The following is an 18458-nucleotide window of genomic DNA, read 5'->3' as shown; positions in this document are numbered from 1 at the left end:
TTATTGAGAATGTTTTGGAGAGTTAATAGAGACACAAACTGCCTCTTATATCTGCAATTCACCATCCTTTACGCCTGTGTTCGAGGTCATTCTACGGCCATGTGAGTCGTAGGTGAATCTTCCGTCTCTAACCAAGGGAGGCAACGTTGAGAAGGTTGAGAAAGTAAGGCAGGAGCAGAGACCGAAAGGATAAGGAAGTAAAAAACAAAAAAACCGAAAACCAAAAACGAAGGTCGGGAAATTGATATAGTGAACGTGTGGATTCTCGTATTTTCGGTGAAATATATTTTCCACGTTCTTTTCCTTAATAACTTTGTTCTCAGTTAGTGTTAATTTATAACCTAAGTGCAACTAACTAAAGAACCATTACTGACATCTAGGAATCAATTTATTAATTTTTAATATAATGTAATTTAAATCGATACTACTGACTAAAAACTCACGGAAATGATAGTTGTTATTACAATTACACCTTTCTTCTCCTTTTTATGAGGAAGAGCTTGAGAGCCTCCTAAAAAGTTACGCTAAACGTTGACAAAAACATACTAATCTAACAAGTAAATAAAGTTAAGTTTATGTCATCACCTTAGCATATATAACCACTTTTACACACTGCTTTCTGAACAGGGAAACAGAACCTAAATGACTGAATCTCATTTTAGAATTCGTTAGTTCCCACCTAATTAATCAACATCTGGAAACACATTACTTAAAGAGGCCACATCGACAATTTGGCATCAACCCTGGGCCATTTTTTTCAGTCACTTTACAGGATTCCGCTAGAGGTGAAGCTGAACCCTTTTCAATTGACTAGGAATCCTAAAACCAAAACTAAAATAATAAAAAAATGATGTATTCCAATGATAAAAACCATAAGACACCAAACGTATCGCAAAGTAGTAAAACACACTTTTCGAGAACAGTTTGCATCCGGCGCCGGTCGCGGTAAAAAAGATGCAGTCTGTCTCATGCTCAGCAAAATACGACCCAAAGGGAGGGGAAACAAGGATACTGGGTCAAACTTTAAGAATGAAAATTGAAAATTCCTTGTGGTTTTGAGCTGACAAAGAAAAACAAATTGATTACATGATAAACCCTTACAGTCAATTGAAAAGCGTTCCTATAATGTGACACGTGAAATCTGAAGAACTGAATTCACAATAGTTTCTTTTTAAAATACTAGCTAGTCCTAATTCCCTGCTTGTTATTTAATGACTAATTATAAATTGATGATATCAACCAAGATACGACTATGTTCGTGATCGTCACATAGTCGATCTAACTTACAGTTCCAGCGAAAGCTATCAAAAGAATTCTGCTCCAGTGTGAGCCCTGATCAGTGGTCAGACTGAGAGCCTTTTTGGTCACACACTCAATTATAACACCAATTATTACGGCACCAGTTCGCTCTGTAGGCGTATCAGTATTCCCAGTCCAATGAATAAACGTGGTTTTGAAACAGAACACCGAAGAATAACATAATATTTGATTTCCATTCTTACTTTTGCTTTCACGTATTTCGAGAAACGAGACCGAATCATTGAGATTTATCAGTGAAACCACAAAGCGTAAGAGTTGTGCCCTCGCCACCATATTTCGGCTCTCGTTTTCTACTGTCCGGATCTTTCCAACCTAAGGTGTTATTGAAAGCTTTGAAACATTGAATCAAGAGTATTATTGTAAAACCAGAACAAAGGTAAAATATTTATAAATAGAGGATTCTGTTGATAATCAACAAATGAGGCCATACAAATCCCAAATTAAATAAAAAGTTTTTTGGATAATTTGTAACCAGCGCCAATGGCAGTAAAACTGCAATCTGTGTCGTGCGAAAAAATGCCATCATCCGAAGAGTGGCTGGAAAAACAAAGATACTGGGTCTAACTGATCGTATTAAAATTGAAAATCGAGTTTGGTTTTGACTTAATCGAGAAAAATGAATTGATAAACCCTCGTAGTCAGTTAAAAATCATTCTTAAATATGTGTAATGATTGAAGTGCAGAAAAATACGAAACACTATGTTCACAACATTTTCTCCACAGAATACTTACTAGTCCTCATCACCTGCATGTTATTTGTGAATTAGTTCTCAATTGCTGCACATGCGCATATGATAAATTGCTCAGAAAAGAGCCGGAAAAAGAACAAAAACAGCAGTTTTTATGGCAGACGTGATCCTTAACTATGTTTGTAAATCTAAAATCTGAACTCAAAAACAAATGACTTTAATTCCTCAGGTTGCACCGTTTGGCCAACAATTTAAAGTGCTCGATATTAAACAAAATATTATTCAATTCCGGAGTTTAAAGACTGACAACAATCAGCCTTCAAAACAGAATTAGCCTCTTTTGTGAGAGAAAGTGCTGCCAAGGGCATGTCACTGAAGAAACGTGATGATCACTCTACCATGTCCATACCTATTAAAACAACATTCATTCTGCTGATTTGTCCCACTGTTAAAAGATCCACCCCCTCCTCCACAAGAAAACTCTTTATTGGCTCCACCATTTCCTCCAGAGTAACCTCCACCGCCTCCAGCTCCACGGTTACCTCCACGTAAACCACCGCCACCTCCAAACCCACCCTTACCATTTCCACCCTTTCCTCCTTGAAGATATCCTTTACCTCCTTGACCAGCACCGCTCCCAGCACTTTGTCCATTACTGTAGAAGCCACCGCCGCCGCCGCCACCACCTACAATAAACGAAAACCGAGAAGCAGTTGTCTCATAAATGGCTTCTATTTGATTTCTTACTTGAGAACGTTTAAATGACGATTCGCAATATTATCAACTTAGTACGCTTCTCAATTTTTAGAAGCTTATTTAAAAATACTGTTGCGTAGTCAATTGCTAGAAAATGAACAGCTTATCAGGACAAAGGAAATGTACACGAGGAATGTACCCTTAGGATTTTTTAGAAAATTGATATTCTAAGAGGGTAATTTCGTGTAAACAACTGAGTTGGAAACGTAAATTAGCCTCCGAAAAGGGTAAAAAAGCTGACGTTTCGAGCGTTAGCCCTTCGTCAATCGTTTTGGAATGGTTTAGGTCGTATCTGGCGAAAAGAGGTCAGCGAGTCTCCATTGACGGATCTCTTCAATTCAATTGAGACTTTTCTTTTCAGGCAGTTCTTTCAATAGTGGTTAAGTTATGAATTGTATAAAGCCAAGTTAACTGTAATATGTTATTACTTTTTGAATTAGTTGAGATTTTAGTATTTAGAGACACTAATTGTAAAGCGCTATTGATCTGCCATTGTAGATAGCGCTCTATAAGAAATAAATTATTATTATTATTATTATTATTATTATTATTATTAAAAGCTTATCAGGACAAGACAAATGTAAATAAAGTGATGCGTATGCATATCGACGGATCGGTGGTAAATAAATGTGTACGGTTTTTAAAACTGAACGGAAAACTCAGTTGAACTTTGAATATTCTAAGAGGTGCCCCCGAGAAAAGAAAAACTTTAAAGTTAGAATTAGTAATTTCAATAATTAAGTTCTGATAAATCTTACTGTTGTCTTCCTGTCCTGATGAATTGAACACAATGATTGTTTTTTTTTATCTTCTTTCTCCGCTTACCTTCAGATTGACTACTCGTTTTTCCTCCATGTCCATTACTTCCTCCTGTCCCCAATGGCCACTTGTTCCCTGCATTTCCTGTTTTGTTTTTGGACGCATCACACCCTGGATGTTGTTCTGATATCTTTTTAATTCCCCCTCCACCTCCAGCTATGATTAAGGAAATGTTGTTTTCTCTCACTACAAATGTACCTCTTCCACCTCCGGCATTTTTTGGGTTTTCATTCCCTTTTTCCCCTTTTTGACCAACAAGTACATGAATGATCTCATCTTTGGTCAAATCAAAGTTTCCAATCATTCGTGCCCCTCTTCCTCCGGTTTTGATAAAACTGTCCTCACTGTACCCCCCTGAAGCTCCTATTGCTTCTATTCTGTATTTACCAGTGCGTGGCACAGTCCACAGTTGAATACCACTGGACACTGTTACTTGTCCGTCATGGTCTTGATCTTTGTAATGACAACCAATCGACTTTGGACCCTCTAGTCCAGTCTTTCCAAGATTTGTAAACACAGCTGTAAATCCTGCATAAAAACACACAATAAAAGAAATGTTGTTAGAGAGAGATTGTCAAAATTTTCGTTGCCATTTCCAATGGTGCCATTACTGAGAAAATGTTCTTACAGCTACATAAATTATTGAATCACCGAAAAAAAAAATGAAATAAAAACATCAGTCACTTAGAGTGTTCGAACAACTCGTACTGTGCATTTTCCGAAGCTTGCTCACGATTGTACTTTTAGAAGGTAGAAATCCTTGATATTCGGGCATTGACTTACTTCAATGCATTTAAGGATTACATTCAGCAATAAGATATTGATTGCCGACCTGAATCAAAATGTTTTTTTTTTGAGTAGCGGCATGATACTTTCATAAACTGTGCGGTTGAGCCATCACCAGGTTTTGTTGTTGAGGAGTCTAAAAATCTTAAGAGAAGAAAAAGTTTCCTTCCCATTCCCATAATAAGAGTAGTTTTTCTCGTCAAATTATTCCAGTTTGTGGTTCGGCGATCACACGTGACAGTGAAAAGAGGAAAGTGAAGAAGAAAGGAACTCCATGTGACCAAAGCTGATAAGTCGATTGAAAAATGCTATGCAGAGCAATTTTCATATCATTATAGCAAGTTTTCCGGGATTGAATTGGTTTTGCCTTACTTCGCCCTGTTATTGGTCTAGAAAACTCGCGTCAACTTGTAGCAGCTCGATTTTGATTGAGATGACACACGGCAGACAATACCCAAGCGCTCGCTTTTGAACAGGAAATGAAGTATTATCTGGCATGAATTACTCGTTACGAGAGGTACCGCTCAATCGTAACTGTTATTCAGGCCTTACCTTGTACACAGCCATACAGTTCTACCCTCATTGACATCCAGTCCTGCCACTCCACTGGTTTAAATCGAATGTAACGCGCTGTTATTGGTGGGTTAAGGTCGTGATAAACCATGGTATTCTGATCCATGTTTCCAGCAAAAACCTTTGAATTAACAACATAAGAGGTTTTCCATTAAATCTTTGATAAGAATTAATTTCATGAATATCAGTTATTACGATGTGAAAACAGCCCCACAAATCATTCATACACCATTCCTCTAATCGTGCCTCTCTAGGGCCTCAATATCATACAATTATTACTGGCGGTGCATTTGCAAAATCCCTGCCCATGGTGATCCATAAATACTTCTTTTCCTGTTTAAACGGGAATCAATACACAAGAAATCAATTTTACCTTCGTTTTGTTTTGTCCTGGGACTGTATAATTGTAAAACCTTTCTGTATCGTTGCCGTACTGTAGATTGTACTTTGTAACCCACTCCCCCTGGTGTCCATTACTTCCTTGTGTTGCCACACGTGTCACTTTAGTGTGCAGAATAACCAGATCAACTTGGAGCCACTGATCCGTATCATTCTTTGCAGCTGCCCAAGATCCCTCTCTGTCAGGATTTACAACATGAAGTCTGCTCTTAGTGGCGGAGTGGTTAGAGTCTCTCTCTGAAGAGGCGCTTAACTGTCCGTCAGAGATTTCACCGCTTTGCATGCCGAGAAATCTTCCACATTCTGTTTACGAAAGGTTCGCAAGCCTTTTACAAATATAACTTATCTACGGCAGCGGATTAAAAGTAGCTATAAGATCATGAAACAATTAATCAAGCGTAGATTACATTAACCTCAAAAATGTGGTTAATATAATTACAGAAACTTTCAACGAAATGAAGAACCTTTAAGAGCTCCTATGATCAGATCAACAGTATAGCGGTGTCCTTTTCTATCTCAAGCTTATTAGAAAAAAACTGTCTACAGTTTTGTTTGATTGAAGAAAATTCTGGACACACCAGTCACTGCTTTTGATAGTTACTTACGTCTTAGTTTGGCTGATTTAACTTCTAATTTTCATTACCTTCATCTAGTTTTTCTTGACCAAAGGATCTTTAATTGGATCCAGCACAAAACATTATCAATTACTCAGGTTATTTAATAAGCCGGTAAGGTACAATGATTATCAGCTTTAGAGGAAAGCCATTTCCTTACCTTTGACGCATCCATACAGTTCCACTCTCATTGATATCTCGTCATTCCACTCCACAGGTAGAAAACGTATGTACCTTGCTGTGATTGGTGGGTTCAGGTCATGATAAACAACACTGTTCTGATCTATGTTTCCGTCAAATTCCTGCATCATAAAAGATGTGAAATAAATGTTGAGTGTTTTTATTTAAAATGCGCGGTACGTGCCCGTCTTGAATAAATAAGAATCTTTTTTAACAAAAGCCATTTAATTATAATATGCATTGTTTCTCGCTAGGTAAACCGTGAAATATCTCACGAGCGATTTGATTCATGAAATTTATCCCATACCGCCGTACGGTAAAATTAAGTCGAACTTTTTCTACAAATATATATCTAAGGTTAATCAAAAACTGCATAGATGAGATTTGTACCCGAGCAAAGAAAATGGTAAATGAATGAAATTTTCATACATCGTAACAATTGTATTAAATAACTGCCGACTCATGAACTTGGCTTTGTGTACGATAAGCAGCTCGTGTTTTAGAACCCTTTGTCGCCTCTGATCAGTTTTACCTTTGATATGGTTTGTCCCTGTTCCGTGTAGTTTTGAAATCTCACTCCATAGTTGCTGTATTGTAGCTTGTACTTTTTCACCCATTTGTTATGTTGATGGGATCCCTGTGTTGATACTCGTGTTACTTCAGTGTTTTGAGCTCTGAGATCGAGCTGAAGCCACTGGTTAGAATCCTCCACATAAGCTCTCCGAGATTTCCTTGTGTGATGTAATCTTAAAACTTTCGTGTTATTCTTTTCTTGGAATGAGAAACTTATCTGCTCATCGGTGATTAAACCACTTTCCATACCAAGTGTTCCTTGACAACGTAAATCTATTTTAAAACGAAAGGAAATCTAAAATTACCAAATAAAGAAAGATAGTCGTAACACCTTAATATACCTGAAATTGCTCACACGCCATTGGTAGATATTTTCCATTTTACATAATCTGAGTACGTTTTGGCTTCTTTCCACATCAGGTGTAGTTTTTTAATGAGAAAATATCTCCTTAATACTGTTTACATGTTTGTGAGTAAACGTTGTTGCGAGGAGCTTGATGTACAATCTTCCATTTTAACAGATCAAGGGCATCAGATCTCTTCATTGATGTTATCAAGCATTTTCTCACATAAAACTTTGAAAGCCCACAATATATAGAAACCTCGTTTTAATTATTTTTTCAACCAGTTGTTGGATTAAGTGATGACATTCATCCTTTATTCGAATTGAGTTGATATGAATCCAAAAGGGACGAACGTTTTTAAAGCGGTGTGATAATATCGCTCACTCATGATAAACAATTAGATATTGGTTTAAATGTAGTACGAAAACGTGTCTACTGGCTCATTCAACGAACGTGACTAGAATAATGCTTAATCAACCTTAAAGGTAAAGGTCTTTCAAAAAATTCCCAATAACATGTAAAAGCTTGATTTTTTGGGAATTACGCAAGGCTACTTTTTACCTATGATGCTTGCACAGTTAGCTTATTAACGAATTTCCTGAACCTTAGAAAACGAATTCAATAGTGACACTTTAACACTTGGCATGCGTATCAAAACTTTATGAGCGGGGAGATATCATTTTGAAGAAAATATCAATATGGTGGAATAAACCAGTTTTTTGCCGCTACCAGCGATGCTCAGCTCCGCGACCGAAAGGTGCTCTATAAAAGATGCTCGTAACAGACAGCTTATCCGGGTTTATCCGTTCTTTAAAATTACCTTTGATGGTGTAAAACTGAAATGCGTTGGTGTGCTCAAGACCACACTTCTTAGATTCCTGACGCATTTTAATTTTCTGCGGTGTAGCAGCAATTGCTGAACACGTGTCATTATTCTCAACTGCAAATAACCCGTAACCTGCTCTAATAACAGCCACTGCGCACTTTGAAATGAAGCTCCCAGGCTGTGCAGGGTAAATTCCATTCAAGATAGGATCGGACCCAGTCATATTATGGGTTAAACGACTCGTACCAGGCGATTCGAAGCATCCAACACTTTTATGTCCTGAAAGAGTAAACAGCAAGCAAAGCTGTACAACATTGTAACTATCAACTAGACTGTAAATAAACAGGAGGTAGATTTCTAAAGAAATTGTGGTACTACGTCGGTGGGAGAGTATAACGAGGTGATCTGGTACTGTCAACCAAGTTGTTAACGTATACTGGTCGCTGTAAAGAGTTTCAAGCTTAAGTTTCGAGCGTTAGCCCTTCGTCAGAGCGAAGAACGAAGAGATAAGAAGCACGATAACCTATATTTTTTTATTGTAGTTTATGAAAGACAACAGTGGGGAACATTCAAGGAAAGTTAAAACAAATTGCTCGATAAATTTTTTTTTTAAAGGAATCATCTGAAGTCGTCCCGTATCCACTTCAGAGGGCACTGAAGTGTTCTTTTCAACAAATTAAAAATTCATTTAGACATTTTCGAACAAGCCTTGATTTTGACACTTTTACGCTTCAAGAAACATTATTCGCATTTGTATTTTATTTTGCCATTCATAGTCTGGATCAATGTCAGTCTTGATCTAAGGAACTTCGCACCTACCCCTCCCCTAGCCCCAATCACAGTCAACTGATAACCAGCTTGAGTTAATTTTGGGTCAGGGGAGGGGTAGGTTTGTAGTTCCACTTTGTTTACATTTTTTCGAATTTTCGAATTTTTCTTGATCTGCACTAGAAACGTCTTGCAGAAAAGAATTCAGAGAAGAAAAAAAACGGTCCAAAATTCTACTACCTTTCAATCCAAAAATGAAAAAGTTCCAGTAAGTAGGGAATTGATACGAGTAGGGTTTTCGATTGATTTTGCTCTGTCAGTTCCCTTGGGTCATCAGAAAATTCCCCCCACAAAGATTTCGAATAGAATTCAGTGGTAGGTCTGCTGCAAGCGAAGTATGCAAAAAGCAGTTCTCTGCAGAAGTCGTGGTCTTCTCGAAACGCAAATGATTGCTCCCACAAAACACAAAGAAACGCCTATCCACATAATTAAAATGAAATCGTGTTCCACCATCACCCATCACATAAAATGGGTGTATAAGCGACAATTCGCCTTAAATTTAAGCAAATTTTAATAAAACAGAGGCTTTAGCAAGATTTTCTTAGAACATAATATTTCGATATGCACAGACTTCTTTTAAAAGAAAACAGCAGCATAAATAATACTGGTGCTTTGTTTAAGAAAAGTATGGGGTTATACGGAAATATTTGCAAAGCTTTTTAGGGCAACTAAATCCAAATCACGGGGATCCATAATTCTAGCCTTGCGAGGTACTGCGGTTGTAGCATGGATAACTTGGTATAAAATGTTTATAACACTCTTACCCTTAATGTAATAGACATGATTGATTTGCTTTCCCCCTTTACCACCAGACGGACATTTTTGCGATGGTTGGTTATACTTGTGGAAAGTCTTTATGGCCGAAGGACTGGCTTGGCATCGTCCACCATCCTGAACAGCAAAGATGTGAAATCTTTGCCTCTCGGCAGCACGAAAGCATTTGTCGATGGAATCATTCCTTGTTGAGTAGTTACCATCCAAGATATCATCTTTTCCTTCCAATGTTTCTATGGCAGGACTGGTTGTATCGTCTTTGAAGCAACCAATTGACTCGTAGCGATTTGATGCTATTAAATAAAGTTTCAAAGTTTTCGTCAAACCTTGAGTGAGAAAGTCACTATTCTTAGTATGATTTTCTTCTACCATTTATGGACACACACTCTCAGGTATCTTGTGAAATATTTAATTACGAATTCTTCCTGTAATAAAAGCGGAATTGTGATCATCCCGTCTATCTTTAAACTTAAATTTCTTTTAGTCTTGGGAATAATGATCACAGATTTCAACGGCGGATGAAAAGATAAATAAAGTAATAAAAAGAGGTGCGAGAGCATTAAGAAAACCTAAGGATCTCCTGACAAAGGAGTGTCTTTTCTTTAGGATTTAGAGCTACTTCCTGACAAGTATTTATTGAAAAAGGAATCTAGCTCTAATTCTCAGTCTCTTAGTGTTTTGTATTTTGAGGCGAGAGAGAAAATTTCTCTTGGTCTTTGGCGCCTTCTGAAGGGTCGCGAATCCCCTTTTTGAACTGGCTTATCGGGGTCTCTATCTCCAGCCAACTGTCCTCTGATGGAGTTGGATCTCCTAAGATTTTTCCTTCTTTTTGTTTGTCTGATGCAGAAGGTTAGTGATTTAATGCGTTATTTTTCCGTTGGCCCGCCTCTGCAGTATCTAATTTACCATTTAAATGTATATAATGAGTCTCTCTCGTAGTGCTACTGAATGATTTACCAGGAGTAAAGACTGAGGTTACCTCTAAATTTTCATTCGCTTCTAGTTCGGCAGCAGTGCTCATCAACAACATACACGAAGGTGCAATCCAGAATTATTAAATTGAAATTTTTTATCTCACCATTTATGCAGAAAATGGTCTAGCATGCTAATATTGAATTTTTCTGCATATCGCTTGAAACTTATTTGTACTCCTTTTGTTCACACGTGATCCAACCAGGATTCACCGACTAGATAGCAGCTCAGAACTTCTTCCTTTGTGCATAAAATCTATCCCTTTGGCGGGCGCCACTCGAGAGAAAATAAAACTGAAACTCTGGAACCAAATGAATTGTTATCCGCCATGTCTTTGATGAAAGTGTAAAGATATGAATTCATGAAAAGATTAAATATTTGAATACTAACTATATTGGCGATTGCCTCTTTCCCCTTTTTTTTTTAATACGCCCTCGACTGAAAATGGACGCGTGATCTAGCGCCTAATGCAACTCTAAAACAAATGCGTCCCAAATGGTAGCACAGTTCAGAGCATGCAACAATAACTATAGCTACTAACCTAAATTGACACACTTGTATTTGACTTCCAAGTATTTAAATGTGCCAGGGCATGGATCACTAAAAACTGAATTAACTGGATGCAGCTCGCAACTAGCTTCTTCGTTGCACTTCATCCGCACAATGACAAGAGAGTTCTTAGCTCTGCAGTTTGTATTGTTAACTTTGGTCTGGTTACAAGTGTTTGAGTCCAGTCTACCATAAGTTGCATCCACAACGTCGATAGTTCTTTGGTCATTTTCACAACTTATGGTCCTTTTTTCTCCCTCGCAAATGATAACAGACCATATTTTCTCTGAATAAAGGAGGAAAACAAAAAACAAACGGCACTATCAATGCGCCAAAAATTTTGGAATAATGTTCATTTGCAGAGCACCCTGCAATGTTAAGAAATATGTTTTTCGTCTTGTCACGAGCGTGGGACAAAGAAAAAATTCTGAGTCCCCTTGAGGAATCGAACCTCAGACCTTAAGATTTGCTCTCCGATGCTCTACCACTGAGCCACAAAGACTTTATGATGAGCGAGAATTATTACGAAGTTCATATGACACGCGTCTTGCATACTACTGGGATCAGCAATGTCGATAACGTAATGTTTTGTTGATAGAAATAGTAGAGATGGCAAGCTTTGAGCTCGGTAAAGAATTAAGAAAGATGTTTTTTTGTCTTGTCACGAGCCTAAGATGAAGAAAAAATTCTGAGTCACCCTGCAATTTTGTTAGTCTCGTGCCGGCGTCTGTTCAACCGATAACTTACACATCGCCGATACTTCGCTTCATGTCTAATGCAGCCAAGTTTACATCAATTGGTTTGACTTTTTTTATTGTGAAAACATTGTTTGGTACCTTGGCTTCTGACTGACCTGTGCATTTGGTTCCATTTCCCTCATATCCATCTTCAAAGGTGCAGTTATAAGATCCCAAGGTGTTGTTACACTCAGCATTCACATCACAGTCGTGATTTCCCATAGTGCATTCGTTGGTATCTAAATCAACAAAAAACAGTTCTGTTTTCTGGTCATTCCTTTCTGTCACATGACAGGTATCATCGACAAAATAGAGAGTATGGTATGTTGCAACTGATTACGTGTGCAGTTGGTTCCATTTCCTTTAATTCGATCTTTAAACGTGCAATTTAAGACCTCAGGATATTGTTATACTTAGTATTTACATCACAGTCGTGTGTTCAGTTCATACACTCATCTAGAACAAGAACTCGAAAAGGAAAATAATTCAAATTAGACCGTTTTTCTAACTAACCTGAAAAACTGAAGGTTAAAGACGGAGTATGAATATGTCGGAACTAGTTACCTGTGCATTTGGTTCCATTTCCTTGAAATCCTTCTTTACACGTGCACTTATAAGATCCCAGGGTATTGTTACACTCAGCATTCACATCACAACCGTGTGTTCCGTTCAAACACTCATCTATGTCTGAGACAACAAAATGAATATCATTAGAATGTGAAGGTTATTTTGACTTGCTTTGGCTGCACGAATTTTCGTATTCACGTGAACGTTTCCTGTTGTCAGATAAGAATACTTACCTGTACAGTTTTTGTTATTTCCCTGATATCCTTTCTTGCACTTGCATGAGTACGATCCAAAGGTGTTATTGCACGTGGTATTACCCTCACAGCTATGTTTACCGGAAAAGCACTCGTCTATGTCTATAAGAGGAAAAGAAGACGATGGACTTTATCTGAGTTTGTCTGCTTAAAGATTTTCATTGTTTTATGTCTTTATCTTGACATGGGATCACGTCTGATCTTTGCGTAAACTTTGTACTCAGTTTTATTGACATTCGCTTCGTAAGAAAGGAAACCGAGAGATTACAGACTGTTCGCGTAGATGGTGGGTAAGAAACCGCCCTAAAGAAAATTGAGACTGAATGAGTTAAAAAACAAAAATGATTGAAAATTCCCTTTCCAAGATGAACCATGAGAAGCAACAGAGTTGTTCGTATGTAAGTCCTCTTTTGTATTTTTAATAACTTGTGCCATTCTGGATTATTATTCTCGCAAGCCATGAAAGGCAAAGGCTTTCACCAGCGATTTTCTGTGACTATCAAACTACTGAGGTGTTCGCGATTGTTCGGTACTCATCCCTTTCAAATAAGTCTGCCCAATCACCTAAGAGAACTTCAATGTGAGGGAGATGCGTGCAGAGCTTATCAATTATACATTACGTTTCTGCCTAAATAAAAATATAAGATTCCTTACCCTCATCACAATCATGGCCTTTAAATCCAGATCCATTAACACACAAACACTGATAGTCCCTATCTGTAAACCCAGCTTGGCATGTTGCGTTATTCTTGCAAGGATTTTGCTTACAAGCATTCTAAGGAAGGAAAGGAAGAGATAAATTTTAAATGATATTTTTGCAGGCATGATAGTTTCCTTGAATGTGTTCATTTGTTCCGTTGCAAGCGGGTAAAATTAACGGGTTAGGGAGGCTAGGGTATCCCTTGGTCCGGTATTAAAGCTTTCTCGGACAATGAATATTACTTTCAGCCCATAGAGTTCATCCTCACCTCTGCTCCGCGGTAAACACAACTATCGTTTTCCACCAGGTCTTGATCGTGTTCAATAGTCGCGTTATTCAGATCGCACTTGTGTTTTCCAGACGACTGTTTTATCGCACAGAAGTTATAACTGACGCAGTCAGGTTCCAGGTAGCATTGAAACATGCAGAGATCTTCGTTAACGACGTCAATTGTTCGAACCGTGTGATTCTCCAACCGGAAGCCAAGTTTAGGAAAACTGGTAAACTTTAAATTGCGGCAATTGCCTAGAGAAAGAATCTACTAAGTTAGAAAGTTGCTTTGTGGTACTAGGAACTTTTATTTAAACTGGAACTTTACAGCAGTGTTACTCCTGAATCATTGCTCTAATTTGAATTTTGGTTTTCTGCCTTGCGTATAACACCAGTCGAGTGATTTTAAATATTGTTCTGAATGATAGAGGCATTTCTAACTTCTTTTTTATGCGATCACTTATTATGAGCGATCGATAAATCGACGCTGAAGTCTACTATCAACCCGTAGAGTAATTCGTATCTATCACGAAATGATGGTGTTAATTGTTATGTAGCGTGACTGCAGATTTCGACCATGCTGAGTATTATTGTTTTTTTAGAGGGCACGGTAACGAATCCTGCAATCTGATTGGTTCTTTACCCGGTCAGTATTTTCCTATCTCTGCCCACGGGCCACGGTAGCACTTTCGTGAGTCGCCGAGTACATCCCAACTTTCGTTGTCATTTTTCATAAATACATCTCGTTTTCCGGCTGGGCAGTATTTTTAAACAAACACGTCGGTCACTACCTTAAGCCGATAAATAACTTATGAATCCTCTCTTTTCTCTCTCTCAAATCACTTTGGTTGACAGAAAAATAATGGTTTCAGAATGAATTTGTATAAACAATATTGTCATTACGTTGGTTGACAAGCGGCCTAAAAACCGTCTGCAATTAATTTTAATCGTTCACAAAAAGTACCCAGAAAGTTAAAACGTGAGGTATTTGGTTACAGTTAAACTGAACGATGGAACTTTCATTCATTTAATATCTGAATTTTCTCGAGCAATTTGTTCGTAGTGAAAGAGAGAGCGAAGTTTTAATTTAAGTTTTACGACAAATATACGCTCCCGGTGAGTCTTTCCAGTTCCGTTCGATTTGGACATTTGTACCGCAAATTGCACAAGAGAAACTGAAGGACTGATGTTTTGAGAAAAGGTCGCATTAAATTCCCTTGTGTCTCGTTGGAGTGTGCCGTTCGAATTTAGTTTTTGTGAAGGAAAGACCAGATTTACACAAGCCATTGCAGCAAACAAACGAGCAAACTCTCACAACTTCAAAATAAAAAATTGAATTTACTCACAATTACTTTCCTCGCCGTTTACTTAATGAACAGAGGTAAATCTTCGTACATGAATGAATCGTCGATGAGAGTGAATAATACTTTCCGTTAGATCATTGACTGATTTTGAAGAAAACATTGTCGTGACAGTCCTTGCCAAACTAGTTCCGTTGTTTTTCAAATGTTCTTACGCATTTTTTTTCTTACGCGCTCTCTAATTGACAGGTGTCAAATTGTGACAGATACTTGTAAAAATAATGTTTCAAAGTTTGTTTGGAAGCCTTTTAAATCACCTTTATCGTTACGGAAATGAAAATGTTTCGCTGAGGCATCTCTCTTAAATTTGCATCACCTCTACTTTAACTACCATTTACTCGCTCAAAAATTGTTCAGTTTATGGAAGATCTTGCCGTATTTACAGCCCTAAATCATTCGGGTTCTTTCGGAAAGAATTTCGTCAAGTTTAAAAACAATAAACATGTTATTTACCGTCTAAGGGTCGGTCCGTATGGTGAAAAACTGTGACCTCGGTCTTGAAAACGCTGCCCTCGGCCTACGGCCTCGGGCAGTATTTTCAAGACCTCGGTCACAGTTTTTCACCATACGGACCTCCCAGCCGGCAAATAACATATATTTATGAAAGCAAAGCGAGAGATGATTAAACTCGCTGAGGTATAATTCATTCTGTATATTAAGAACTTTTTTACCAACCCTTTTCATACTATTTAGATCCTAGCTTTTATCTCTAAAAATATAACAAAAGTTTTACATCCATGGTGTGCATTAACAATAGCTAGGCCGGCGAACTGACTGAAATTTACCCTCGAGCATGAGTATTATGAAGGCGTAATTGAGTATAACAGGAACAATAAATCCTAAAATGTTACATTTTGGTCGAGTGAAATAGAAATACGATGAAAGGAATCATGCGACTGCTTTTAAGAATTTGATGTGCAAGTAGTAATTGACAACAAAACTTGAAAAGCGATAAGAAATACGACGCCGCATGCTGTACAAACGGTTTTTTGTCAAATTGGTTTTTCTGGAATTTTTCGTTCAAGCCATGGGGTAAAGTCTGCATTTTCACGTCATCTTCTTTAAGAGTGTGTTTTCGAAAGTTTCCGTTTTCGATGGACAACTTTATTATCTAGATTGGTGTTGATGGTACGATAAACTGTAAGAATAAATTTTCCTTTTAAATTTACTGCACTAAGCGAAAGTGAGGACTCAAAGCTAGGTGTTGAATATCGAGCCTGAGGAAAAATTTTCATGTCAGTCAAAACAAGATGTCTGCATCAATTAATGATGAATTCCTTTTCACAAATACATCCTTTGTAGGGAACACGTCCGTGGTTTTCCATCAGACAGAATCTACATTAAGCTACTTACTTTCCTGTATTCGAAAAATACAATCAAACACTTTTATTTCCTTCAAAGCAAAAAAGCGTTAAAATATTTTTGTGATCATTAAAATGAGCTGACGTCACTGTTTTAAAATAATTTTCGATCTAATTTCGCCATACTGACGCGGACGATGGACATTCATTTATTTTGCCTGAGTTCGTCAAAATCTCGTGCTCATTATTGCATGAAATAACTGGCAGATTTGCTCTTGCAAGGTTTTGAAAACCTGTTCTTAGCTCACAGTGAAACCGACCAAATTAAAGTTGCTTTGATAGCAGATAGTATAAAAACGGTCTGTTTCGAGACTCGTGTCACATTTGCAAAGCAAGGTGGTGTTTGCCACCTTTGTTCTCGTGCTTTTAGAAACTTAAAACCTGACGGCAGTATTTTTGAAAATTAAATACTCTGAGAAACTCCACGAGTGGACGGTCAACAATCTAAATTTTGATCAAAAAGGACTGCGTAAAATTTGTTTAACAAATTTTTTTCCGTGAGAGCCACCTCTTTGGGTTGAAAAGCCCTTTTTAGGAAGTATAATGATTGTATGTGTGTATGTATGTATATATACATGTACAACTTCCTTTCTGCAGAGGCTCCCCGCAATCCACAAAGTCCTCATTTTATAGGATTGTAATATTTGAATCAACTTAAGGATCAACTTTAGAGCCAGATTTTACTAAAAGGGCCAAGTTTTGATGTAAATAACATGTTTCATCCCAAAGTAAAAAGCTCTGTTGCTCTTTCTTTTCTTTTTAATTCTTTTCCCCGAAACGTTATAGTCGAAAGACTATATTACATAACTTGAAAGGTTGTACTTTTGTGTCAAGTTTTCATTTGATCCAGCCGAGCCATTTCAGTTGAGTTCAACAAGACTTTCCACTTGTTTTAGAATTCGAAGATCTGCCTGTAGTCATCTTATCCTTTGTGCCGCATCAAAAAGTCGAGAACGTTTATGGAAAACATTGCAGAGACCTGATTAATTATTTTGAAGTAAAACTTTCCTAAAACTCATGTTCACTAGAATTTTAATTCTGAACTTCTTATAAAATATGAGTGTTGTCTTATGCCTATCTAGAGCGAAACTTGGTCAAAATTGGTTTATTTTCTTAAATATTTCGGGAAGAAGTTTGTGTGGATATCTCAAGGCTTAGTTATGTTTGTAAGGATGATAAAAATGTAACATAAAGATTCGGTAAACTTTTAAATAGTACTCAAACATGAGCTAAGACATAACCGTTGGAAAATCTCACCTTGTCCTTCTGGTATTAGAGAAGCCAAAACGGTGAGAACAAAGCAGTAGAAAACAAACAGCATGTTCCCACAAAACGCCCGATATAATTCCAACGAACAGTTTAAGTGAGTTTTTTCAACTTTATGCCGAGGAACATCAGACAAATTGAGACAGCCGTAGTTAAATATGCGTTCAAATACTCTACACTTATTACTTTCCGCGGGAGATTGTCACCATAGCAACCGACTTGTCTCTGTGCAAGCGAATAATTAACCATATCTATAAAGATGAGGTTTTATATAACCACACACAACCATCCCAGCGGATATAACAGTGTGTTTTGACTTCAGGTTATAATTACCCATGCCCAAAATATTCAAATTTTTTCAAGGGACCTACTGGAGGCTTTGTTACAGAAACAGGTTAAATATTCTATTCTATTATTTAACTATGTATTTACTTCAATAATAATTACAGGACTATAAACATACATAATCAAAAGTAGCAGGAAGCTCAATACTATGATTTTACGACTCGAGATGATTTTTAGTTCTGGAAAGCAGGAACTCTTAATGGTTAATGAACGTCTTTTCAATTCAAAAGACAATTGCACACCATGGATGTAAAACTTTTGTTATATTTTTAGAGATAAAAACTAGGATCTAAATAGTATGAAAAGGGTTGGTAAAAAGACAATTTCCAGGTCTCTTTGCGATACCCCTACAGGAGTAACTGGGCCTACTTTCCTTTCTTTCTTTAAATTACTTTACTTCTTACTTTAAATTAACGTTTTCTAAATTCACCAGTGATGACCAAATAATCTCCACAAAGAAAAATGAATAGCATGCTTTATGTACAAAAGTATATATCGATAAGTGAATGGAAAAAAGTCAAATTCTAAGCTCCTTGAAACTTTTGAGGCGCGACGACATGTCACGGCGTTTGCAAATCAAACACAGAGACAAGAT

At 37.3% G+C, this 18458-nt stretch overlaps 1 protein-coding gene across 1 annotated transcript; it reads right to left on the bottom strand.

The window, feature by feature from the left end:
* Positions 1 to 446: 446 nt before the first annotated feature.
* Positions 447 to 17602, bottom strand: LOC113671583 (uncharacterized). Its single transcript, XM_089185628.1, has 15 exons — positions 17510 to 17602; positions 13529 to 13785; positions 13215 to 13335; positions 12540 to 12662; positions 12304 to 12426; positions 11856 to 11978; positions 10995 to 11288; positions 9472 to 9774; positions 7874 to 8158; positions 6669 to 6982; positions 6117 to 6258; positions 5317 to 5645; positions 4923 to 5064; positions 3603 to 4112; positions 447 to 2695 (listed from the first exon to the last, which is right to left on the bottom strand). The coding sequence occupies exons 1-15, from the start codon at positions 17571 to 17573 to the stop codon at positions 2379 to 2381; spliced, it is 3447 nt and encodes a 1148-aa protein (XP_089041754.1). The 5' UTR covers positions 17574 to 17602; the 3' UTR covers positions 447 to 2378.
* Positions 17603 to 18458: the final 856 nt, after the last annotated feature.

This window comes from Pocillopora damicornis, chromosome 10, assembly GCF_964200805.1.
Source record: "Pocillopora damicornis chromosome 10, jaPocDami1.2, whole genome shotgun sequence".
NCBI classification, from domain to species: domain Eukaryota; kingdom Metazoa; phylum Cnidaria; class Anthozoa; order Scleractinia; family Pocilloporidae; genus Pocillopora; species Pocillopora damicornis.
The sequence above is the reverse complement of the archived record's forward strand: the minus strand, read 5'-3'. Positions and strand labels throughout refer to the sequence as shown.